Source organism: Theropithecus gelada, chromosome 13 (genome assembly GCF_003255815.1).
Source record: "Theropithecus gelada isolate Dixy chromosome 13, Tgel_1.0, whole genome shotgun sequence".
Lineage (NCBI taxonomy): Eukaryota > Metazoa > Chordata > Mammalia > Primates > Cercopithecidae > Theropithecus > Theropithecus gelada.
In genome coordinates, this window is record NC_037681.1 from 23,811,240 (window position 1) to 23,837,884 (window position 26,645).

The window sequence follows — 26,645 nt, forward strand, 5'->3', positions numbered from 1 at the left end:
GAGTAAGCGGTTACACTTCCATTTTACAGATGAGATGCTGCAAAGTTGAGTAACACAGTCGCAGCGCGCATTGGTCCACTGAGTAGCCAGGATGGGCACCTGAGCTGTCTGACTCCCTTAGGTTCGACCCCAGGTGCTCTAAGTCAGGGCCATGCCAAATGTATTTCTGCAGGTGCCCAGCACTGTGTGGCAAAGGAAGCCCTACCAAGGATGGGGTTATCATGAAAGCCGGCACTTCACCACTGGTGGTCCTGGACCAGCATATGCCTCCGAATGGGAGTCGGAAGGGAAGGCCCTGGGGTTCCTAGAGGTCTCCAAAGAATGAAGACTTGTGGTGGAGAGACCGCCCCTCTTACACATCCCGCCCAAAGTCCCTGCCCTGGCCTTGGGCCAGCAGAAATGGCATTGCAAGGACTCCAAAATACATCATAGCTGAATCACGCCGCTAGCCTTTTCCACCGGGGCTTCCAGGACCCGCACCTTTCCTCAATTTCTGTGATTAGCTTTCCCCTCTACCCTTTATTGATCTCGATCTCCGTGACGGAAATGGTTGGGTCTGGTTTTGCTCAGTTGAGCACGGCACGTGGTATGGAGTTAAGGCTGGATGAATATCTGTTGAGTGGATGAGATTTTAGAGATTACATTAGAAATCACGCAGGCCGGGCGCGGTGGCTCACGCTTGTGATCCCAGCACTTTGGGAGGCCGAGGCGGGTGGATAACAAGGTCAGGAGTTCAAGACCTGCCTGGCCAACACAGTGAAACCCCCTCACTACAAAAAATACAAAAATTAGCCGGGCGTGGTGGCACGCGCCTGTAATCCCAGCCACTCGGGAGGCTGAGGCAGGAGAATCGCTTGAACCTGGGAGGGGGAGGTTGCAGTGAACCGAGATCGCGCCACTGCACTCCAGCCTGGGCGACTCGGTCTAAAAAAAAAAAGGAAAGAAAGAAAAAGTAAGAAAAGTAAGAAAGCAAGTAAGCAATGGCCCAGACGTGAGAATCATCCTTTTCAGCCGCTCCGTTTGCCGATATTGCGGAGCTAACAGGGCCTTCATACTTCGGGATTAAATCCACCCACCTATCACTGATATCTTTATCATCAATTTTATTATGCAACTACTGCAGCTGCATGGTGAGAAACTTACAAAATACAGAGAAACACAAAGACAAATCCCTAGAAACACTGATTTCTAGGCTATGCTGGCCAATAAAAATAGCCTAAGGGACTCCCTTTCACCCGCCGCATCTGCCACAGGCTTGCCTATTGCCTCTGAGTGACAGAATCAGGCTAGATGGAGTGTTGTCTGCGTTCCCATTTCCAAGTACAGGGTCCGTTTCCCTCAACTACCGGCTCCTGGTTGCCTAGACGCGTTCACACCTTGGGCTCCAGGCCCCGCTCGCAGCAGACGAACCGGAAACGAACCCCATTTCCGGCCTGGGACCATGGCCACGGGTTCCTGCACCAGGCATGCGCGGAAGTAGGCGTGCCGCGGCCCGGCACGCGCAGGCGCACAGGGCTGCCCGGGCTGCTGGTTCCTCTCCGATTCCCGGCTTCTGTCACCTTCTTCTCGGACCCTGGTCACGGCCGCAGGTGGCCCCCTTCCCCCAGCCCCAGTGGGCGGGTGGCAGGTGAGGATCAGGGCCTCGGCAGTCAAGAGGGGATGGGACCGTGTAGAGCCTCCTCGGGGAGGGAGCACGCCGGCCTCGGCCTCAGCCCGGGGGACCTTCTCTGGGGCCGATGCTAGAGTGGGCGTGGGGTCCGGGCGCGGGGTCGCCTGCCACCCGAGGGCGTCTGTGCTCCGCGGGCCTTGTGCCAGGCTCCACGCCGCCGCGGCCCTCGCGCTCCACGTCTGCAGAGGGCTGGAAGCGTCTCTGCAGCCCGCGGAGGTTACAGGGAGGGGAAGCTGGTGCGAAGCGGGCGGGAAGCTACCCGCTGGCGCGCGTCCAGGCGTCCCCGAGACCCCCAGCTCCAGGCTCGGTGCCAGCCTGGCCCCCCAGCAAGCCCCTTAACTTCTCTTAGGCTTAATTCACCCTCCTGCGGAAAGAGGTTACTAATGACCTGCCTGCCAAACACAAAAAAGTGTGTGGATTCAACACTTTTGTTTCATTAACATGTTTTTGAATATACAGAGTCATGCTGTTTATTTTTCTACTCATTCTTTGTGCAAAATTGTATTTGCGAGATCCAAACATAATTTATATGTTAGATATGGAACAGTTCACCACTGATTTTTACTGCTATTTTAATATTTTATGTTTTAGTATACCACAGTCTACTTATTTACTTATTACTGTGTCTACAAGCAGTGTTTATTTCCACTGTTTTTTTCTTTTTTTTTGAGATGGAGTCTTGTTCTGTCGCCAGGCTGGAATGCAGTGGCACGATCTCAGCTCACTGCAACCTCTTCTCCTGGGTTCAAGTGATTCTCCTGCCTCAGCCTCCCAAGTAACTGGGTCTACAGGCGCCCGCCACCACGCCTGGCTAATTTTTTGTATTTTAGTAGAGACGGCGTTTCACCATGTTAGCCAGGATGGTCTCGATCTCCTGACCTTGTGATGTGCCTGCCTTGGCCTCCCAAAGTGCTGGGATTACAGGCGTGAGCCACTGTGTCCAGCCTGCTTTTTCTTTTAGGACTTAGAAGAAAGGTATTTTGATTTGTTATTTATGGAAGTCAGCATCATAGCTTACACTGCTCATGTACAGGTATTCCTCCATGGTATGTATCTAGCAATGGAATTGCTAGGTCCTAGGTACTATGACCGCATATTAATTGTCTCAACCAAGACTCCTTTAAGAGTGAAAGGAGACACTTAATGATTTTACTGAGGCCAAGCACAGTGGCTCACGCCTGTAATCTCAGCACTTTGGCAGGCCAAGGCAGGAGGATCACTTGAGCCCAGAAGTTTGAGACCAGCCTGGCCAACATATTGAGCCCCCATCTCTACGAAAAATACAAAACTAGCTGAGTGTGGTGGCGCACACCTGTAGTCCCGGCTACTCCAGAGGCTGAGGCAGGAGGATGGGCTTGAGCCCAGAAGGTCAAGGCTGTAGTAAGCCACCATCGTCCCATTGCACTCCCGTCAGGGTGACAGAGCAAGACTATGTCTCAGAAAATAACAATACTAATAAAATAATAGTAATAACTTAAACCATGGGTGAAAAATTGTTCTGGGAAAAATAAAAATGTATAGTTATTGAAGTGATAAGATATGTGCTTTTTAAACTTTGCTAGATAATACCAAGTGGTTTCTCAACAGGGATGTTCAAAGGTACACCCCTTTCAGCCCTGTTGCTTATTTTCCTTATGGATCATTTAGTATCCTATTATTAATTTGTAGGAATTCTGTATGTATTCTTCATGTTAATCCTTTCTCAGTTACATTTGTTTGTTTCCCTTTTTATAGATTCTTAATGATACATTTGTTTTTTTTTTAGATTTTTCATGATACAACTTTCCATTTTAATATAGCAAATGTATCCATTTTACCTTTATGGTTTGTACTTATTTATTAGGCCTAGTTTATTATCTTATATTTTCTTTTGAAAGTTTTGAAGTTTTGCCTTTCACAGTTAATTTTTTTCTCCCCTGAGATGGAGTCTTGCTCTGTCACCCAGGCCGAAGTGTCGTGCCACGATCTCGGCTCACTGCAACCTCTGCCTCCTGGGTTCAAGTGATTCTCCTGCCTCAGCCTCCTGAGTAGCAGAGTAGCTGGGATTACAGGTACCCGTCACCACACTTGGCTAATTTTTGTATTTTTAGTAGAGATGGGGTTTTACCATGTTGGCCAGGCCCGTCTTGAACTCCTGACCTGGTGATTTGCCCGCCTCAGCCTGCGAAAGTGCTGGGATTACAGGTGTGAGCCACTGTACCCGGCCTTCACAGTTAAGTTTTTAATGTCCCTGAGATTGATACTATGTCTGAGGTGAGGCAAGATTCCAAGTTTGTTTTTTCCCAGATGCATGATTTGTTGACACATCACTTGAGGGAAATCATCTCTTCCCTTAATGTGTGCAACACATTCCCTTGTGATAGTTCAGTCTTGTTTTCTGTTTTGTTTTGTTTTTTGAGATGAAGTTTTGCTGTTGTTGCCCAGGCTGGAGCACAGCGGCACGATCTCGACTCGCTGCAACCTCTGCCTCCCGGGTTCAAGCAATTTTCCTGCCTCAGTCTCCCGAGTAGCTGGGATTACAGGCACCCGCCACCACGGCGGGCTAATTTTTGTATATTTAGTAGAGACAGTGTTTCACCATGTTGACCAGGCTGGTCTTGAATTTCTGACCTCAGGTGATCCACCCTCCTCGGCCTCCCAAATTGCTAGGATTACAGGCGTGAACCACCGTGCCCGGCCCAATAGTTCAGTCTTTATACCATAGATTTTTTATGTATTCTACATAAATAATCATACATGAAGAATGAAGGTTTATATTTTTTTCTTTTCAGTTTTTATTGTAGCTTTTAGTTATTTTTCGTGTCTTAATCCTGCCTGAGGCCTCTAGTATTAGGCAGCATAAAAATGTTTAAGAGGACATCTTTATCTTTTTTCTACTTTTAAAGAGAAAGCTTTAAACGTTTCACTGTTCATTTGAGGTTTCCTTTAGGTTTTTGGTAAGTACCCTTGATTGCGTTAAGGAGGTTGCGTTCTGTTGCTAGTTTGCTGACAGGTTTTATCTTGAGCAGATGCTGAATTTTATTAGATACTTTCTTGTGCATCTATTGAGATAGTCATGTACTTTTTATGATTTAATCTATCAGTGTGTTGAATTGCGTAAAAAGATTTCCTAGCATTAAACCAACAGTACATTTCTGGGATAACCTGAGTTTGGTATGAAGATAAATACATTGCTGATTCAGTTAGCTAATATTTCAAGATTTTTGCATGTGTGTTCATGAGTGAGATGATAGTTTCCCTTTTAGTATGGCCTTGTCATATTTTGGTCTCAAGATTATGTTAGCCTTATAAAGTGAATTGGGTCGTGTGTCCTTTTTCTTCTCTGCAAGAATTTTTGTGCTATAGGAATTATCTGTACGGAATCTTTGGTAGACTTTACTGGTAAACCATCTGGACCCTATATTTTCTTTGTGGGAAGACTTAACTACTAGTTGTACTTTTTTTATGGTTATAGAACTATCTGGTCATATACACATGGTTATTACTACTGTCTGCTTTACATTTGAACCTTACATTGGAACAAGATTAGCGTACGGAAACCCTTGAAGTGAAGAAGCTATTTTGCTAAAAATTATATGTCCCTTGTAACAAAATCTAATGTATATAATTTATATAGATGTAACTTTATGTCTTCCCATTCATAAAAGCGTCATCTAAATCATGTTTTGTATCATTTTTATTTGAGCATTCCTCTTGATTTTCTAGAGAAGAAACCCTCAGATCCTTACAAGCATTTTCCTGCATCCAGATTTTATTTGTGTGAAAGCAAAAGTGATCATCCCTGCCCTAAATTATTAGGGCTTTTTATTACTTTGGTATTTACTTAAGAATAAAATTTATTTTTTTATTCTCTTCTCAAAAGTGGTCTGCAGGTATTAATGAAAATTTTGGACATTCCTATTTTATCAGTTCTCTTTAATTTACATTTTATAAAGTTTTTAAGCTTTATAATTTAGAAGCATTTTACCTTAATTTTTATTATTTTGGTAATTTTTTCTAGGCGATGTTCTTTGTTATTGTATCTCTGATAAACAGATTTCCCTAAATCTTAGAAGTTTAAAGCAGCTTCATCTTCATAATAGTAAGAATTGTTTCTTAAAAAATGTTTCTTCACAAAGGCAATACAACTTTTTAAATCTGTGAGATTGAATCAGAATTAGCTTTAGAACCTAGAATCTTGTTAGGGCTGAGGGGAGATGAGAGGGAGGGAAAATCCCTTTCTCTCATCATTAGCTTATATGGAAATAAATTCTTATTTCTAAAATAAAATATGCAGACCACGGTAGTGCCTTCAGGTCCTGCTGGGAGACTCCAGAGGGCACTGCCTCAGGCTGCTTGTTTGCTCCTTCTGCCCAGCCTCTACCCCTGTGCAGGTGGGACCTGAAGGAGCAGCCTTAGCATGCCCAGGGGGCTTCCCCCTTTGGGGTTCTAGGGCAGTTTGTTCTTTGGGCTCGCGGTGAAACATGGCAGGAAACAAAGGTTTTACTCCTTTTCATTGGATTTTTTTATTCATTTGCACTTAACAATTATTGGATGAATGCATAAGGGAATTAGTAACTGACCAGGCTGAACCGGAAACTTCTTCAAATGTATAACTTGGATTAACTACTTTAACATAATGCTTTGGGAAGGCCGACTCTTTGGGAATACTGTGATGGAAGTGCTGACAGTGAGAAAAGGGTAGTCTTATCTAGAGATCAGCTAAGTGTCATTTTTTAAGTAAAAAAGGTACGTGTTGTTTTATTCTGAAAAAAATCCCTTATCTTTTATCATAGTCTCTTAGATTTCCTTAACTTGAATTTGTTCACTATGAGAGTAAAACTACATAAAGTAAAAGTTTTTCAAGGAAAGGAACAAATACTTTTTTACAGTTCGAGCTCTTTGTTTCATTCTGTGGCCTCTACCAGCCAGTGGCCCCTCAACATGCCGGCTTCGGCTGGTCCTGGTTTCCCCACTCACTGGCTATGTGATTTTGGCTAACATAGCCTCCCAAGGCCTCAGTGTCCTCATCTGTGAAACGAAGACAGTGCTAGCAGCTATCTCGGAGTGGTGTTCTGAGAATCACATAGGCATATGTGTATACAGCCAGGGGCATAGTATGTGCCGATAAATGTTAGCTAGTTGTGTTGTCAGCTTCAGCCATCAGTGCTTAGTGAGCGTGCTGTTGTTTTCTTACTGTGTAAGTTTTTCATGTCATTCTCACTGTCTCAGATTTCCAGAGTTAGGCAGATAATATGAGCTGGGGCAGGGGGGCGGACAGCATGGGGAAGAGTGAAGAGACTATTATAAATTGAAGAGTCTTGGGAGAGGTTCATGGAAGAGGAGGGACTTAGCTGAGTCTCAGAATAAAATAGTGTTTATATGGCTGGAACCTCACACCTATTGGAATGGCTACTATGAAATAAAATAAAAACAAAATAACAAGTGTTGGCAAGGATGTGAATTGGAACACTTGTCCGCTGTTGGTGGGAATGACAAATGGTTCAGCCACTATGAAAAACAGATTTTTGGTGCCTCAAAAAAAATTAAAAATAGAATTACCATATAATCCAGCAGTTATTTCTAGGTATATACCCAAAGTGATTGAAAGCAGGGTCTCAGAGAGATATTTGTACACCCACGTTCATTGCAGGAGTATCCACGATAGCTAAAAGATGGGAGCAACCCACATGTTCATCAACAGATAGCTGGATAAACCAAATGTAGTGTACACATACCTTAGGTATTTTCCATCCATAAAAAGGAAGGAAAACAGACCAAACTGTAGTGTAAATAGCCCTTGAGGACTTCATACTAAGTGAAATCAGCCAGTGAGAAGAAGACGATTATCAGGTGATTCCACTTACTTTATAGTGGGATGGTGGATGTTCTGGGCAGGGGGAGATGGGTATACGGGGGGATGTTTGATGGGGATAGGATATTAGTTTTGCAACATGAAAAGTGTTCTGGAGATTGGTTACAGAAATGTAGATGCACTTAACACTGCTGAACTTAAAGTGGTAAATTTTATGTGTATTTTACCATAATCAAAAGCACATGGATAAGAAGCCGGAGAAATGGAAGTCTGAGTCATTTGAGTCTATAAGCAATAGGCATTTTTCGGTTAAGATAAATGAAGATCACACTGAGGGGCCTTCTTTCTGTCTTTGCTTTCAGGGGCATGGAGGACGCTGGCGGCGGCGGCGAGGAGACCCCGGCCCCGGAGGCCCCGCACCCCCCTCAGCTCGCGCCTCCGGAGGAGCAGGGCTTGCTGTTCCACGAGGAAACCATCGATCTCGGCGGAGATGAGTTTGGATCCGAAGAGAACGAGACCGCGTCGGAAGGCTCGAGTCCTCTCGCGGACAAGCTGAACGAGCACATGATGGAGAGCGTCCTCATCTCCGACTCCCCCAACAACAGCGAGGGCGACGCGGGCGACCTGGGCCGAGCGCGGGAAGAAGCTGAGCCCGGAGGGGAAGGCGACCCGGGCCCGGAGCCCGCGGGCACCCCGAGTCCCACTGGCGAGGTCCACGGCGACTGTGCGCCCCAGGACGCCCCCGAGGACGCGGCCCCCAGGAGCGGAGGGGCCCCGAGGCAGGATGCGGCCCGCGAGGCCCCCGGCAGCGAAGCCGCGCGCCCGGAGCAGGAGCCTCCCGCTGCGGAGCCGGTCCCGGTGTGCACCATCTTCAGCCAGCGCGCGCCCCCGGCCCCCCGGGACGGCTTCGAGCCGCAGATGGTGAAGTCGCCCAGCTTCGGAGGCGCCAGCGAGGCCCCGGCCAGGACGCCGCCCCAGGCGGTGCAGCCCAGCCCCAGCCTCAGCACGTTCTTCGGAGACGCGGCCGCCAGCCACTCCTTGGCCTCGGACTTCTTCGACTCCTTCACGACCTCCGCCTTCGTTTCCGTCAGCAACCCCGGCGCGGGCTCCCCGGCTCCAGCCAGCCCGCCTCCCGTGTCTGTGCCCGGGACCGAGGGGCGCCCCGAACCCGCGGCCATGCGAGGACCCCAGGCCGCTGCGCCCCCGGCGTCGCCAGAGCCGTTCGCGCACATCCAGGCAGTGTTTGCGGGGAGTGACGACCCCTTCGCCACCGCCCTGAGCATGAGCGAGATGGACCGGAGGAACGACGCCTGGCTCCCCGGCGAGGCCACGCGTGGAGTCCTGCGGGCCGTGGCCGCCCAGCAGCGCGGCGCCGTGTTCGTGGACAAGGAGAACCTTACCATGCCGGGCCTCAGGTTCGACAACATCCAGGTGAGCCCGGGTCTCCCGCCTCCGCAGGGCGCGCCTCCCCTCTGCCTCTGTGAGACACGCGTGGTGCCCCTCAAGGGACGGGGAAAGCCTTGTTTTCAGTAGTTCCTAACATCCGATTGGGAGCGGCTGTGTTCCTCTGTGCCTGGGTAGTTAGGATCTGTTGGTTTCCCCCAACAGAATGTATTTAATGGACTGCTACTCAGAGTTGCAGAAATCAATACCAGCAAGGCAGACAGTTCTATGGTAATTCTCTCAGTCAGTTCTCCATGTCCTGTAATCCATCTGACATTTAAACTCCGGTAAATGATAAATTCATTTCTTTCTTTAAAATAGGGAAAAATACATTCCTGTAACATTTAACGTGCCTGATGTAGAATTTTTATAGGTTGAATAAGAAAAATATGCGTGACCCAAAAAGTAACAAATCACAGAAATATGTAAATGTTAAGCTAAATAGTAATATAAAAATATTCGATCTCACTGCTAATGAAAGACAACGCAGGATTTTTTTCGGTGCCGCTTTGCCAGCCGGAGACCTCCGCGGTCGGCGATGCCCCTACCCAGGCCTCTTGGCCCAGGTTCGCCCACTAGGCCTGCCGGGCCGCCGTGGCTTGCGCTTTGGCATATCCTGTGGCCTCGGTGACTGTGCTCTCAGCCCTCAGCAGGTGGGTTGTGCGAGCAACCGAGTGCAGGGGTCCTGGGGCTTCTCCAACCGCCAGCACAGGAGTAGGCTCCACGCGGGGCTTGTAGCTGGACCAGGCATGTGACAAGTGACTCCCACAGTGGACTCTCGCCTCCAGGCGAGGGGAACACCGTGGCGCCCAAACAGCGACGCCCGCGACCCCGAAGCCCCAGAAGGGACGTTGGAGCGTGCACATGGCTCTTTTCGACCCGCGTCTGCAGCCCGACTAACGGGCATCTTAACAGCTCCAAACGGGCACATTAACAGACCATTGCTTCCCGTCGAGTGGGGCAGCCGAAGGGAGTGGGGGATGGAGGATTACAGGGTTACTGCTGTCTTGGTACCTGCATTCCGCGGAGTCCTGAGTTCCTGGCCTGCTTCCAAGAGAACGAGATTATGCTGACAACCGAGTGTGAGGAGGGCGGACAAGAGATTTATTGAGCACAAAACAGCTCTCAGCCCAGAGAGGAGGCGAGAGTGGTTCCCCACCGGAAGTCAGGTGGTCTCTCTCCTGATGTGGCTGACTCAGGGGCTTTTTTGGGCTCAGAATGGAGGGGTGCATGCTGATTGTGAGCATGCAAAAAAGAAGGCTAAAACGAAGTCACCACTCAAAGGTGGGAACGATAGTGGAAAAAACCAACTGGGGAAGGGTAGGTATATGTAAAATAGGTGAAGAGGGGTAATCAGTCAGATAAAAGTGCGCCACATGGGACGAGAGGGTCTCAGTCCCTTCCATAGGTTTATCCGGGACTTGCAGCCAGGCTTTAAACTCTGGAGCTGGACAGTCAGATTTCACCGCGGACGTCCTGTCTGCCTAGAATTTGTCTGCCTGAGATTTGTCTGCCTCCTGCTGCCATCACACTCAGTCATTTCCATTTCCATCTATCAATCATGATTTACTGTTTGTTGAAGTGTGGGAAAATAGTCTCTCTAAGGCAGCCCAGATGAGACCAAAATCAGTACAAACATATTTAAGTAAATTTTAAAATGCACATCAACATGTGCATTTCCTTTGACCCAGAAATTCCACTCTTAGGAATGTATTGTGAGGAGATAATCATACTTGTATACATATACCAGCTGTTGAGATGTCTATCAGGGTGGTTTATATTTGCGAAGAATCTGAAATAATCTAAAAGCCCGTTATTAGGAGACTTGAATACATATGACTCACCCCATCTTTACAATGGAATATTGATGTAAGTTTTTAAAATGAAGAAGGGATGAACAGGCGGAACATAGAGGATTTTAAGGCAATGAAACTATTCTGTGTGATACTTTAATGCTGCGTACATGTTGTTATTTATTTTACCAAGCCCATGGAATGTACTACACCAAAAGTCTACCCTCATGTAAGCTGTGGACTTCGGGTGACAATGATGTGTCTGTGTCCGTGTAGATTCATCAGTTGCAGTAAGTGGACCACTCTGGTGAGGTGTGTTGCTAATGGGCAAGACTGTGTGTTGGGGGGGACAGGCAGTATATGGAAGATCTCTATACCCTGCTTAATTTTGCAGCAAACCTAAAAGTGCTCTGAGTAATAAAATCTTCCTCTGATCATTGGTGAGTAATAATATAAATTGTAAAATCTATTTTTAAAAAACATATAAAACAGAATACTTAATGAGGTTCATCTCATACTATTAAATTTGAAAATCAGGACAGACGATAACATGTAGCATGCATTGTATGATAAAATTTTTTATAAATATATGTATACATATGTATCAGATTAAATCATATGCATGTCAGTTTTAGTTTATTGCAACCAAATTGTGGGACAGGATTAGTAGTTTCCATATGGCACTGTACATGGCGGGGCTCCCCACCTCCCAGCTTACTGGCCTCAGGTCCTGTGCGCGTCTGTTTTCCTGAACTGAAAGAAGGACCTACAGCCCCCTTTAGTGCAGCCACTTACCCACTCCTGAACACAGGCGGGTAAGCCAATAAGCCAGTTGTATGACTGTAACTATTTTTATTGAATTGATAGATGGCTGAGACCTAGGAGTGATGAATTCTCTAGGAAAAGAAAAGTGACATGCTAGAGAAATGAAGCCAATTAATTTTTTCAGATAACTGAAGTATAAGCCTATAGACATCCATATTTTGGGTATTTTACATGGCAGTCTTTCCAGAATATTCATTGACTAATTTACTAATATTCATTTACAGTATTTATTGTGTGCTTACTCTTGACCAGGCATTGGTCTAGGCATCCTTCTCTACCATCTTAGGCAGAATATACTGAGCATATTTTAACCTTTGCAGGATCTTTTTAATGAATACCAATTCTGGACTTTGATGTCAGGGGTATTTGGATTGTAGGATTAGATTTATTTGTCGCTGAATCCTTACCTGTTCTCCCACTCCCTGGTCTTGTCTCTGTACCCTGTACCCCCAAGATGGCTTTCGTGTTCTTCTCCATGTTTCTTCCCTTCTCTCTGTTGTGTGTCCTCTCTGCTGTGAAATTCCTTTAACATCTGTGGGTTTGGCCTTTAGCACTGTCTTTCAAACCCTCTGATGCTCGCTGTTTCCTTCTCCCTCTGACTGTAACTCAGAGGAAATCTGAAGGCTGCCACAGGAAAGACTTAACCTATTGCTTCCGAACTGGGTGCTGGAGTCCAAGGGTCTTAGGTACATTTGGAAATGGGCAGAGGTGTTTCACTTTGGTTGACAAAAGGGCTGGGGTGAGCATATGACATTTCGTGAGTAGGGCTAAGAGTACCGAATACCTTGCAGCAAGCTCCAAGCTTTCAAGGAATGGAAAGCACCTGTTCCTTAAAACAGCTGAAAGGCCTCTGATTCAGTCCTGTTTCTCCTTTTATGATGAGGAAACAGATCCGAATGACTTGTGCGTTCGCCAGCAAGCCTGCCATGTCCCAGACAGCCTCTCTCCTCGTGACACAAAGGAGGGCGTGGGGCCCATCCGCCAGCCCAGACCAGGACGGATGGCCTAGACAAGGGAAGGCAGACCTGCAAATGGATAATTTCAGTGCACTGTGGCTCAGTAGAGGTCCAGGCAGATTCCCATGGGCGTGTTCACCCTAGGTAATGCAGCCAGTACACTGCAGAGCCAATGCCAGAACACAGGTCCTGTTTGCCTTAGTTCTGGCCTCTTTGTCTTATGTTGTATTTCTCTCTACCATAGAAAATGACTGATTATATTTCTCTCAGAAAGATTTCTGTTTAAATCAAAGAACTAGAAACAGCACTAATTATCAGGGAAATGCAAATCAAAACCACAATGAGATATCATGGCTATTAACCAAAAACTCTGGAGACAGCAAGAGTTGGTGAGGGTGTGGGGAAAGGGACCCCTGTACACTGTTGGTTGGAATGTGAATTAATACAGCCATTATGGAAAACATTATGGAGGTGCCCTAAAAAGTTAAAAATAGAGCAGCCATATGATCTAACAGTCCCCCATTCTGGGTATGTATCCAAAGAAATTGAAATCAGGATATCAGAGAGATGCCTGCGCTCTATGTTCACTGCAGAATTCTTCACAGTAGCCCAGATAGGGAATCAACCTAAGCGCCCATCGATAGGTGAGAGGACAGAGAATGTGGTATATAGTGGCTCGCGCCCATAATCCCAACTTCTCAGGAGGCTGAGGCAGGAGGATCACTTGAGCCATGGTGTTCAAAGCTGCAATGAGCTGTGATTGCATCACTGCACTCCAGCGTGGATAACAGAGTAAGACCTGTCTCTTAAAAAATAAAATAAAGAAAATATACACAATGAAATTCTATTTAGTCCTTAAAAAACAAGGGGAAACCTTGCCATTTGTGACTCTATGCATGCACCTGGTGGACATTAGGTTAAGTGAAATAAGCCAGACACAAGATGATGAATACCAGGTGATCTCATTTACATGTGGAATCTACAAAAGTCGGACTCATAGAAGCTGGGGCCTGGGAGTGTGAGGGGCATGGGGAGATGTTACTCAAAGGGTACAGGGCTTCATTTATGCAAGAGGAAGGAGTGCTGGGGATGGAATGTACATTTAGCATGGTGACTGTAGTTAGTAATACTGCAGTGTTTACTTGAAATTTGATGAGAGCAGATTTCAAGTGTCCGCTCACCACCCTCACACATGTACACACACACAGTAACTATGGGTAGTGACAGTTGTGTTAATTATTTGGATTTGGAATTCAGTACACAACGTCTCCTTATAACAAATGATCATGTTGTATACCTTGAATATATATAATTTGTATTTGTCAACTAAATATTCTAAAATTTAAAAATAAAATGCCTTTTCTATTTACCCACATTAAAAAAAAAAAAAGAAGAAGAACTGGAAGTCAAATGGCTTCATTTTAGTGTTCTATAAAGAATGAGTAGCTAAGTCTCCTCCAGGGTCCCAGAAGTTGCCTGATACGTAGACATATCCCTGATCAGTATGTGAACTTAGGAAGAGTCTTGAATTGGAAGAATTGGTTTCAAATTGTTGCTTTGCCAATAACCTGTGTAACGTAAGGGAATTCATTGAACATCTGTGGCTCTATTTTCTTCTCTGTAAAATGAAAGGTTTTGGTAAGTCTGTCAGTCAGGCTGTAGGCTCAGCTGCATTAACAAAGCAAGGCAAAGGTACGGTGGCTGGAATGGGATCCCTGTTTATTTCAGGGTGGTGGAACACTTTGGAGATAGGAACCAGCGCTGTGGATTGGCTCCACCTTCCTCAACCAAGTCCAGGAAGCGTTTTCCCATTGCTGTCTTCCAGCTATCTGGAAGAGGGAAAGGCTGGAGAGCTCTGCAGTATTCCTTTTACGATGCGTCATCTGGAAGACAATGTGTCCACTCACCTCCCACTGCCTAGGATTTAGTGACTTGGCCACACCAAGCTGCAAGAAAGGCTGAAAATAGTCTTTAGGTAAGGGGTCATGTGCCCAGGCAAAACCGAAGTTCTGTTACTAGAAGAAGGGGAGGGCCAGGCTCGGTGGCTCACACCTGTAATCCCAGCACTTTGGGAGGCCGAAGCGGGCGGATCACGAGGTCAGGAGATCGAGACCATCCTAGTTAGCATGGTGAAACCCCATCTCTAGTAAAAATACAAAAAATAGCCAGGCGTGGTGGTGCACGTTTGCAGTCCCAGCTACTTGGAAGGCTAAGGCAGGAGAATCACTTGAACCCAGGAAGCAGAGGTGGCAGTGAGCTGAGATCACACCATTGCATTCCAGCCTGGGCAACTTTGCATTCCAGCCACTCTGACACTTTGTCTAAAGTAAAAAAAAAAAAAAAAAAGAAGAAGGGGAGATCAAAGATTGGTGGATGATGGCTGAGAGTCTCCTCCAGTGAGTCCTTCCAGCACCAAAAATCTTGAATCTAGAATCCATAATTACTGCCAGCCTTGAGCCTTTGCTGTTAACTAAATTCCCACTGCTGCATATATAAGAATTATCCAGGTTGTAAGTACGTTCAAAACCCATTTTCTAGTAAATTATGTTATAAATCGTAGGTGAGTTTTTAGAATAAAGCACAAAGGGCTCTGTAGGTGGAACTTATTATAGAGAGAGAATGTTGTATATTCTGTCTCTCACACACACACTCACACATACTGTCTCCTGTTAGTAATTTAGCAAATGAGAGTGTTGGGAAAGCATATTTGAGCACAGTCGTTTGTGTGGATATATTTTCGTTTCTCTTGGGTAAAAACTTACTAGCGTACTTTCTGGGGTTTATGATAAGTATGCATTTCGTTCTATAAGAAATAGAACAGTTTCCAAAGTGGGCACACTATTTCACATTTCCATCAGCAGCCCATGAGAGTTCCAATTATTTTATATCCATGGTATAATCAACTTTTTTCGATTTTTGCATTTCTCTGATGACTGAGGTTATATAGGCTACTTGATACGTAGGATCTGATCTATTAATCCTTTGATATATAGGCTATTTGTATATCTTTATAAAGTATCTCTTCAGATGTCTTCTCTATCCTTCAGACTGTGGATATTTGTCTTATTGTTACTGTGTTTTAAGAGTTCTGTAAATATCCTAGTTGGAAATGAGCTATCATATACCATAGATGTGTTTCAAATTTTTTTTTTACTATTCTGTGCCTTGTTTTTGCATTTTCTTAGGTATCTTTTGAAGGGCAGAAATTTTAATTTTGGGTGCAGGTGTACTAGCTACAGATTCTTGCAGCTTTTATTGATTTCAAAATTATTACATCTTTTTTTTTTTTTTTTTCAAGACAGAATCTTGCTCTGTTGCCCAGGCTGGAGTACAGTTTTGCAATCACAGCTCACTGCAACCTCCTCCTCCCAGGTTTAAGTGATTCTCACGCCTCAGCCTCCAAAGTAGCTGGGACTACAGGCATGCACCACCATACCCAGCTAATTTTTTTTTTTTTTTTTTTTTTTTTTTTTGAGACATAGTCTCACTCTGTCATTCAGGCTGGAGTGCAGTGACACAATCTTGGCTCACTCCAACCTCCGCCTCCCAGGCTCAAGCAATTCCCCTGCCTCAGCCTCCTGAGTAGACATGCGCCACCACACCCAGCTAATTTTTGTAATTTTAGTAGACAGGGGTTTCGCCATGTTGGTCAGGCTGGTCTCAAACTCCTAATGTCAAGTGATCCGCTCACCTCAGCTTCCCAAAGTGCTGGAATGACAGGAGTGAGCCACTGCGCCTGGCCAGTTCTTGTATTTTTAGTAGAGACAGGGCCTCACCATGTTGGCCAGGCTGGTCTTGAACTCATGGCCTCAAGTGATCTGCCTGCCTTGGCCTCCCAAAGTGCTAGGATTACAGGCATGAGCCACCATGCTCAGCCTCATCTTCATTATTAAAGCTTATTTTTGCTGAATATACAACATGTTTACAGTATGGAGAATTCTAGGTTAGCAGGTTTTTTTTTTCTTTTTAGACCTTGTAAGATGCCATCCCACTGTCTTTTGACTTGCATAGTTTCTGATGAGAAGTCTGTAGTGATTCTTATCCTTGCTCTTCTGTGCCTAATTGCATATTTTTCCTCTAGGTGCTTTTACGATTTTATCCCTGGTTTTTCAGCAGTTTGGTTCTGACATACCTTCACATGGGATTTATGTTTATCTTGCTTGGCATTCGTTGACCATCTTGGATCTGAGAGTTTATCATTTTTGTCAGATTGGGGAAATTTTTGGTCATTATTTCTTCAGGTATTTTTTGTGTTTTTTCTCTTTCCTACCTCTGGAACCTCCCAAGTATACATACTGCTTAATGTTGCCACAGAAGTTACTGAGGATCTGTTTTTGTTATTGTTTTTATTTTCCAGTCTTTTTCTCTTTGTGGTTAAGTTTAGAATTTCTATTGCTGTCCTTAAGTTCACTCATCTTTTCTTGTGACTTTTTAGTTTGCAGCTAATCCTATTGACTTTTCCGTGTTTTTTATCTCTGGAATTTTTATGTGGTTCTTCTTTGTATCATTTTTCTTTTCTTATCATTTTCAAGCTTTAAGCTCTTGAGAACATTTATAAGAGACACCTTAAAGTTCTTTTCTGAGCCGGGTGTGGTGGCATGTACCTGTAGTCACAGCCACTCAGGAGGCTGAGGCAGGAGAATCACTGGAGCCCAGAAGTTTGAGGCCAGCCTGGGCAACATAGGCCTCTTTTAAAAAAAAAAAAAAAAGAAAGAAAGAAAAGAAAAAAAAAGTTCTTATTTGAAAGTTCCATTATCTATGTAATATCTGGATCTATTTTTATGTACTTTTTCTCTTAGTTACAGGACATGTTTTACATGTCTAGTAATTTTTTATTAGAAGGTGTGGATTTCAGGTTGTATGTCTGGCTTTTTCATCTTCCTTTGAAAAGACTTGTCCTTTATTCTGACAAGCAAGTAACTTATTTACAGGTTTAGTTTCAAGTTTGTTTTTAGGCTTTTTACAATGACTTTAGACTAGTAGCTTCTACTTTTGGGTGACCTTTCTGAAGTCTATACTGAATGCCCCTTCTGTTCGGTGACAGCACTCCACCGTGGCAGACCCATACTCAGCACCTTTCAGCCCTGTGTGAGCTCTGGGCTTGCCAACTCACAGCGCCCCGTCCATGGCAGACCCACACTCAACACCCCACAGCCCTATGTGAGCTCTGGGCTTGCCAGCTCACAGCGCCCCGTCCTTTCCAGTCTTCAGAGCTGCACCCTCTGCACATATAGCTGAGTGATCAGCAGTAAACTCAAGGGCTCCCACACAAACCCTTTCTCTGCTTAGCTCCCTCCTTTCTAGGTCTCTGGATATAAGAATTATCCAGTTTGTAAGTAGGTTCCAAAACCATTTTTTAGTAAATTACGTTATAAATTGTAGCTGGGTTTTTAGAGTAAACCACAAAGGATTATGTAGGTGGAACTTATATAGAGATAATGTTGTATATTCTTTCTCACACATATACTCTCACACTTTCCCTCCATTGTTGCTAGTAATTTAGCAAAATAAGAATGTTGGGAAAGCATATTTGAGTACAGTCTCAACCTCCTCAGCCCGTCCGCCTTAACCTCCGTGACATCCCAAACCCTGCTTGGGATTCTCCTGCAGTGTGGTCCAAAAAGTGCCATTGGGTTCAAGGGTTCAAGTCATGTTTTCCTTCTCTCGGGTCACAGTCCTTTGCTGTGTGTGAAGACAGTTGTTAGATTTCCTCTGAGCAATATTGCAGTTGTTCACATCAAGACAGTCCAGTCCCAGTTACCCTGAAATGGATAGAAGAAAATTACTGCTGCTTTTTATTCGTTCATCAGTTGGTGGACATTTGGGCTGTTTCTACCTTTTGGCTATTGTCAGTGATGCTACTGTGAACATTCACACACATGTGTTTGTGTCTGTGTGTTCTCAGCTATCTGGGATGTATAGCTTGGGATGGACTTGCTGGTTCTACGGTAACTCTGTTCTGAGGCCCCGCCAGACTGTTTCTAGAATGGCTATTCCATGTTGAATCCCCACCGATGATGTGGCGCGTGAGGGTTCCAGTTTCTCCACATCCTTCAGTTTGGGTTTGGGTTTTGTTTTAATTGTTGTGGTTTTTGGTTCAGGTGGTCTCATTTTTCCCCGGAGTAAGCAAACACTGGAGCCAGAGGATAGACCCTCCGAGGACAAAGAGGCACCTTTCTGCACTGGCAATGTGGCGGAAAGCTCAGCGAGTTCTGTGCCAGGTGCAGGGCCTGCTGCCTTTCAGCAACACTACCCCATGAGCATTTGTGTCTTTAGGCTTCCCAGGCAGTAAGGCCTGTAAGCTTTCAGTCCACTGCTCTGGCTTCTGTTTTGTCTTTCACCATGAAAATCAAGAAGAGAAAACTGAGACTATTCCCCCATTGCAGGAAAGACAGCCAGGCCCCTAAGCGCCTGTCAGCTGTGAGAACAGCCACTTGCTCCTCCATAAATGCACCTGACCAGGAGAATGGGATGGTGAGATCACGATGAGTCCCAGATTGTGATATGTTCGTATATCTCCTTCGTGTTCCCTGAACCTTGCCCTGGATAAAGTAGACCCTCGCTGAATGGTTTGCCATTGGTTCTAGCTGGATTCCATCCAGGTGCAGCAGCACAGCGCTCTAGAAGGCCCTGCGGGAAGCTCCCTCCCCTCCGCACAGTAACCACTGAGGAGATGCAGTGCCAGCGTCTCCACCTCCCTGTGCCGTTAGCCACACAGCAAGGGCGAGGTTTGTCTTAAGACGCTTGTCACATCCTTGGCCCTCCGTTGATGGGATATTTGATAGCCATGCATATGCTAATATCTCAGGAACTTGCTGTGGTAACTAAAATATTAACTAACAGAGAATTTTAAGGGCGAGATTTTTGCAGCATGGTCTCACTGGGAATGTGGCGGGGATGGAGGAGTTGTCCCTGCCCCCCCGTCCCTGGCATTGCGATTTGATTTTGCTCTTCACCCAGCTCGCTGCCCTCTGGCTGAGATGCTCTTTGTCTGAGAAGAGTTGCGTTTTTGCAGAGCTTTCTGGAGCGCTGGGTCTGAACTCTTTTATTTTGCCCTGTAATTATTGCTGCTAGATCAGTTAGCTGATTTTGTGGATCTGGTATTTGAAGTACTTCACCTTACACTCTGAACGCAGAAATTATACAACGGCTGCCCCTAGGTCTTTGCCTCAATGTGAGAAAACGTGACGTCGGCCTCGAGCACCAGGTTTAGCACCAGGGAAAAGACAGGTCTGTGACATGGAGCCGCCCGGCCCCTCCTGCCGCAGGCTGTTGATCTCTCCGGGGAGAGAGGGAGGCAGCAGAGGGGAGAAGCAATGTCAGCAGCTTTTCTGATTCTCTTGCTCTCATGCTCTAGATGTTGTTCTTCTTTTAAGTGTCACCATTTTGAAAGATAGCGAAAGATTGAAATAACCGTGCTTCTTAGGAGAAACAACTTCTATGCTTTTCTTTTCCCCCCGCAAAAAGAGGGTAGGAGAACAATAGGAAGAGATCTGAGCCAGTGGTGAAGTCCAGGCGGGGGGCACGCAGGCGTCTGTGCACCCTCAGTCACTGTGTGCTCCCGGTGGCCTGCCTGCAGCATGAGCATCAGCTTCCCTGCGGCTGGGAGGCAGCTTTGTGCTGGGATGGAGAGGTCTTGGCTTTCTCCACCCCCCATCTTGGGGTTGTCCTAGTTTGAGGCTTTCTTCTGTTCACCTGAGAGACTGCAGGGCCTTTGTGCCGTGTCCCTGTCAGCAGCTGCTGCGGGCCAGATGCCCAGAGCACATGTCAGGGAAGGTCCAGCCAGGTCCCGGCTGCTTGCTGTCTCCGGGCATTTCAGGGACCTCAGAGCCACTGCTTCCTCCTCCCGGGCTGCTCACTGTCTCTGGCATTTCAGGGACCTCAGTGCTGCTGCCCTTTCCCCCTGGGCTGCTCTGTCCCCCCGGCTGTCCCTGCCTCAGGTGTTTCAGGGACCTCAATGCCGCTGCCCCTTCCCAGGTGCCTTTCCTCAGTCAGCAGCACCCCCAGAAGGGAGAGAGATGGTCCAGGGCTGTGTCCTGGTCCCCGCTGTGTGTGAGAGGCTTCTCCTGCTGCCCATGGAGAGCATTGCGTCCTGTGAGCAGCCTTTACTTACCCTGGACTCTCCCTCAGCCTGCGGGGCAGCCACCGAAACAGCACTGAGGCCCGAGGACTGTAACAGTTTTCTCTGCACTGTTGGGATGACTAGTTTGTCCCCATGCAACAGACTTGGTAACTTCACGCCCTTCCCTGGGGCCCCCAAACCGTGCTGACTCCTGAGGCTCATGAAGGCCAGCTCACCCAGCATCTGGCTTGACACCAGCTATGAGATCGCTCCCTGCTCAGTGCAGGTCATTGGCACATCTCTTCTGTCCCCAGGCCACACAAAAGCACCGGTTCCCTCCCCTTGCCCTTCTGTGTCTTCCCTTTAAAGTAAGTGACATGCTTCAGATTCCACTTTCAGTGTTCTTCAGCACCATCGAAAGATCAGTGTAATCAGAGGAGTTGGGTCAGGAGGTAGAAACAGTCCCGTGCAGAGGCAACTGGATTCTTCCCTGGCTTGCAGCATGAAGTGAGCCCACCAGCTCCTGGAGCAGGGCTTGGCTCAGCGAGGCTATCGAGGACCTGCTGTGAAAGGGGGTCTCAGTTTTCGGGGCCTTGATGGAATTTGGGAAGACTATTCAGGCCTGCCTGCACCAGCGCAAGTCTGGCCACTGTGTGGTGCAGCCCCTGGTCCCCAGCAGTGTCACCTTCGTTCTCCTGGGCCTCCTGAGGCCCCTCACCTGAGGCCCCTCTGCTGGCTTGGCTTTGCCTCGCACTGCAAGCCTGGTGGTAGGTGGCAGGATTTACCGTTTCCTCTTCAGAATAAAGAACATGCTTTCCAATCAGTGGTGAATAAATATATAATTTTAAAAATAAAAAGAATAAGGAGCAATTCTAAAATTATGCATTTTATTAACAATTGTGGTAATTTAGCTTCTGGTTAATTGAAGTTTTACGATACTATAACCGTTACTTTTACCTCCATAAGCCACTGGAGAAAAAAGAAATTTTGTTTAGTTATGGGTTCTGGTTAGCTGAGTTTAACTGACATTTTATTGTCTTGACATATTTTTCTTCTCTTCTTCCCAGGGAGATGCAGTTAAAGACTTGATGCTTCGCTTTCTGGGTGAAAAAGCTGCAGCGAAGAGACAAGTCCTAAATGCCGACTCAGTGGAACAATCTTTTGTTGGATTGAAACAGCTAATCGTAAGTGACAATGTGTTTGATTTCAGTGTTGTGATAAGTCCTGCCTGCCTTCGTAATATTTTCTCTAGAAATTAATTATTTTGAATATTATTCATAGCTTTTGCACATAAGTAGAATTTTGTTGGAGTAGATGCCAGTCCTGTGCACCAAAAAGCATCATATTAATACATGGATACTTTTAAGCCTAATTAGTTAAAAAGCCATTACTGGAAATGATCAGATTACTCAAAGCAGCATATACTTTGATCGAGTATGCTTCATCATGTATAATAGAGATAAATGATTTGTGTTCGTTTTTAAAATATATTGCATTTTCTGCATTTTTGTATAGAAAATTTATTGAATGGGTGAATTTCTGAACATTTTTAAGCTTTGTCATGAATTCTATAAGGTTTTTAAAATTCATGGCTGGGCGCAGTGGCTCACGCCTGTAATCCCAGCACTCTGAGAGGCCGAGGCGGGCACATCATGAGGTCAGGAGTTCAAGACCAGCCTGGCCAACGTGGTGAAAGCCCGTCTCTATTAAAAATACAAAAATTAGCTGGGCATGGTGGTGCGTTCCTGTAATCCCAGCTACTCAGGAGGCTGAGGCAGAATTGCTTGAACTGGGACGCAGGAGGTGGAGGTTGCAGTGAGCCGAAATCACGCCACTGCAACTCCAGCCTGGGCTACAGAGCGAGACTCCATCTTAAAAAAATAAAAAATAAATCATTAATACTGGATCACTGATCCATTGCTGTACAGGTTGATTTGATTCCAGTGAATTTATAATCTTAAAGGCAGCTGGAATCGTGTTGGATAGCTTTTCTAGATGAAGGAGAAGATATTGGAAGTTTGTCGTATATGTTTCCCTCAGGAATCCTAAGGCAGCCATCGGTTAAGTACTCTGAAATGAGAGCCCCGTCTCACGCCGAATCTCAGCTCCCCAGCTCCCCAGTGCCGTCTCCTTAGGGGGCTGTGGAATTGCTCTTCTTGCTCATCCAGACGGTTGCCTAGAGTGGACTTAGCAAAGCCATGCTCCCATGCCTGCATGCAGTCAAATTTTAGGAACTAGAATTTGCTTAAAATAGGTGAAATCTGGTTGGGTGCGGTGGCTCACGCCTGTAATCTCAACACTCTGGGAGGGCGAGGTGGGTGGATTACCTGAGGTCAGGAGCTCAAGACCAGCCTGGCCATGGTGAAACCCCATCTGTACTAAAAATACGAAATGCACTGTCTTGAAGGGGTTTGGAGAGTGAGGTCCTTGATTTTGGGAATAAGTCCCACCGGCTGTCTGAAACTCGTGTTCACCCTGACTGTTGAATTTCAGCAGCACATGGTCCGGACTCACTCTCGATTTGGGTGAACAATCTGGAGGACATATATTCACCTGTCATCCTTCAAAAAAGAGAATGGAATTTCCTAATTTACTTTTTTTTCTAATAGTTCCCCATCTTGTTTTTCTCAATTGTTACTAATTCTTCTGCACCGAGCTTCAGATTTCACCTTTTTTTTTTTTGAGACAGTTTTTTGCTCTTGTTACCCAGGCTGGAGTGCAATTGTACAATCTCGACTCACTGCAACCTCTGCCTCCCGGGTTCAAGCGATTCTCCTGCCTCGGCCTCCCACATAGCAGGGATTACAGGCGCGCACCACCACACCCAGCTAATTTTTTGTATTTTTAGTAGAGATGAGGTTTCACCATGGCCAGGCTGGTCTTGAACTCCTGACCTCAGGCGACCCACCCGCCTTGCCCTCCCAGAGCGCTGGGATTACAGGCGTAAGCCACCGCACCGGACCAGATTTCACCTATTTTAAGCAAATTTTAGTTCCTAAAGACATAATAGTTGAGAAGTTTAGAAATTTCTTGAGGATTAAACTTTACCGCCCATTGAAATGACAGGTGAAGGTTAGCCTATGAACTAAAACAGAAAACTTCAAAATGAAAATGTTTGAGGTTTATTTTGGAGCAGGACGTGGCTCAGTCCCCGCTCAGAAGCGACTGTCTTTTGTGTGAAAACGGTGATATGTAAATCACTTTACTGCACAAAGACTACAGTGAAATTCAGAAGAAAATAATTCCAGTATCCTTTTGTGTTCCATCACCTCTGCCTCTGTATTTGAAAGTGAGGTAGATGGCCGGGTGCGGTGGCTCACGCCTGTAATCCCAGCACTTTGGGAGGCCGAGACGGGTGGATCACGAGGTCAGGAGATCGAGACCATCCTGGCGAACACGGTGAAACCCCGTCTCTACTAAAAATACAAAAAACTAGCCGGGCGAGGTGGCGGCGCCTGTAGTCCCAGCTACTCGGGAGGCTGAGGCAGGAGAATGGCGTGAACCCGGGAGGCGGAGCTTGCAGTGAGCTGAGATCGCGCCACTGCACTGCAGCCTGGGCGACAGAGCGAGACTCCGTCTCAAAAAAAAAAAAGAGTGAGGTATAGCCTGTCCGCATTCTGCCAGAAATGACTGATGTTCGTGAGGCCGAAATCCTGAGGCAGAACCACAGGAGAGGAGTGATTTCTTGATCTTCAGCAATAGCCTTTAGCAAAGTAACAAAATATTTTCCTTAATTGACTAGTTCTCTTGAATTCAGACACATCCTTATTATGTGTGGTTTTGTGACTTCTGTGCCACTTGAGAAGCTTTCCTGGGTTCAGTATGGGTTGGGGGCTGCCAGCTACACTGACCAGGCCACCTGGAACCCCTTCGCGTGGGGCCCGGCTCCCGGCTCTGATCCCCTTCGCGTGGGGCCCGGCTCCCGGCTGTGATCCCCTTCGCGTGGGGCCCGGCTCCCGGCTGTGATCCCCTTCGTGTGGGGCCCGGCTCCCGGCTGTGACCCCCTTCGCGTGGGGCCCGGCTCCCGGCGGTGATCCCCTTCGCGTGGGGCCCGGCTCCCGGCTCTGATCCCCTTCGCGTGGGGCCCGGCTCCCGGCTCTGATCCCCTTCGCGTGGGGCCCGGCTCCCGGCTCTGATCCCCTTCGCGTGGGGCCCAGCTCCCAACGGAGATGACCCAGATTGCGGTTGTGTGAGGGCCTGTGGGAAGCACAGGCGGGGGCTGCACTCCGCTGTGGTGTCACGCAGGGACATCGTGCCCTGGGTTCCTGGATTTTCTAGTCCCTCTCTTTTGATTTTAAACTTCTCTTTGACTTTCTGCTTTCCAGTGTTCTATTGTCAGCAGATCTCTTGCTTCCTAAGAGAGCCTAAAGGAAAAAAAACTAGAGTCCTCCCCATTTTACTCAAAAGTTAGTTTCTTATATTCTTCTCAGTCTTGATTGTTAACTTCCTTTGATCCCTGATCTTTTTCCCAAATAAAAAAACCTTTTTTGGAGTCTTGCCCAAAAAGCCTGTTTTTGAAAAAGTACCGAACCTTGGCAAAGCAGCCTCAGTTACTTGGATTTTATCCTGACTTCATTATATGCATGAACTGGAGGTGACATGTCATCAGTGTCAATAACAAATGCTGTAACTTGTAGGGGGAGACAGAGCCAACCTACAAAAATGAAAAATCTGTAATAAACACCGTGACAGTCAGGAAGCGTCTGTCTTGTTCACCAGTGCATCTGAGGACCCAGCATAGTCGGGCACCGAATGGTACACAGCGTCTTCTTGAATAAATAAAGGGATGAGGGAATGATAGTAAGAGGACCCCCGTCGGTAAGCTACTCTTTTGATAAAGAAGTAGCACCAGAATGTTGGGTTTAAAGAAATAGAGAAGGAGCTCATCCAAAGGGTAGAGCAGGGGGCGGTTCCAGGGGAGGGGGTGCAAAGAGTGAGGAGGCGAAACCACAAGATGAGTCTGGGAAAGATGGAACGTTTCTTCCTCTGCAGTGACAGAAAAGGAAAGGAAGGATTTGATAGGAATGCAAATCGAATCTAGCACATTTTCAGACTGTGATTCTGAGAACCCTGGGGTTCCAGGGAGGTGCCTCGGGGTGACTGGGCATGGCCTGCGGAGGCGACTTGCTAGGGCCAGTGTCACGCAGAGCATTTCAGCGGGATCTATTTTATACATAAGTCTCTCTTGAGATGTCTTTTTTTTGGGGATTGGGGGAAAAGGTGGATGAATTTTACTATTTAAAAATTTGAAAAACTTAACATAGTCCAAAATGCTCACTTTGTAGATTAAAACACTAAGATCTGCAAAGGTGTAGAGGTTGGCCCCAAACAAATGTCCTCGCTTCTGTTGCCAGTACCGTCCCTGCTGCCCGGTGTCCCTTACGTAGTCCGCGCAGCCCAGCGGAAAGAACAGTTGCTGGTGGTGGTTTTGCTCGTTGACTGCTTCCCACCAAATGACTCAGTATTTCTGAACCGTCGGATCTATGCGCTGTGGGAACTGTGCTTTGCAATACAGCTTCTAGGACTGGGTTGTATCCAGGGGTAGGATTTGCCCATGAGAAGACCTTATATCTGATGGGATTGAAACAAACAAGTTCTCAATTGTGTTTCTTCGTGTATTCATTGAGCAAACACTTATTAAGCCTCTTCTCTTTCAAGCAGTAACAGTAAAGTTTGCTGAGTTACGGCTCTTGCTCTGTGAAGTTCTGCCTTAACCGTTTATGGCGTTTACTCAGACTTAGAAGTCCTTCTCTGTTATTATTTTTAATTTACTTGTTGCTGACTTGAAGCTCATACACTATTTTTGAAAGAAGTATATATTCCAGATTCACAAATGTATTGTAACTCTTAACGATTCTCCATCGGTGTCTTCAGACACAGACCCAAATTCAGCTGCACTCCTAGCCCACAGCAGTGAAGTTTCCCTTTTCTCTCCCCATCACCTACATCCACTTCCCGCAGAGAAGCTGCTTGTACCACATCTTGAATACCGGTTCCCACAGCCCTGCTTCTCTAACTGGTGGGAATCCTGAGAGCTCCAGCATGAATCCCTCAGGCCTCTTTTGCCCCAGAGCAAAGTTCCCAGGGGTTCCCCCACTTGCAG

The 26,645-nt window shown here is 46.4% G+C and overlaps 1 protein-coding gene across 2 annotated transcripts in view; it reads left to right on the forward strand.

The window, feature by feature from the left end:
• The first annotated feature begins 1,431 nt into the window (after nt 1–1,431).
• Nucleotides 1,432–26,645, forward strand: part of TRAPPC12 (trafficking protein particle complex 12) — a 106,983-nt gene continuing 81,769 nt past the window's right edge. The window contains exons 1-3 of one of the 2 annotated variants that reach the window (XM_025353866.1): nt 1,432–1,627; nt 7,826–8,894; nt 21,610–21,726. In XM_025353866.1, coding sequence (XP_025209651.1) covers nt 1,467–1,627; nt 7,826–8,894; nt 21,610–21,726 — 1,347 coding nt within the window. In that variant the 5' untranslated portion in view covers nt 1,432–1,466. The remainder of the gene's footprint in view (nt 1,628–7,825; nt 8,895–21,609; nt 21,727–26,645) is intronic. The other variant, XM_025353867.1, reaches the window with a different exon arrangement.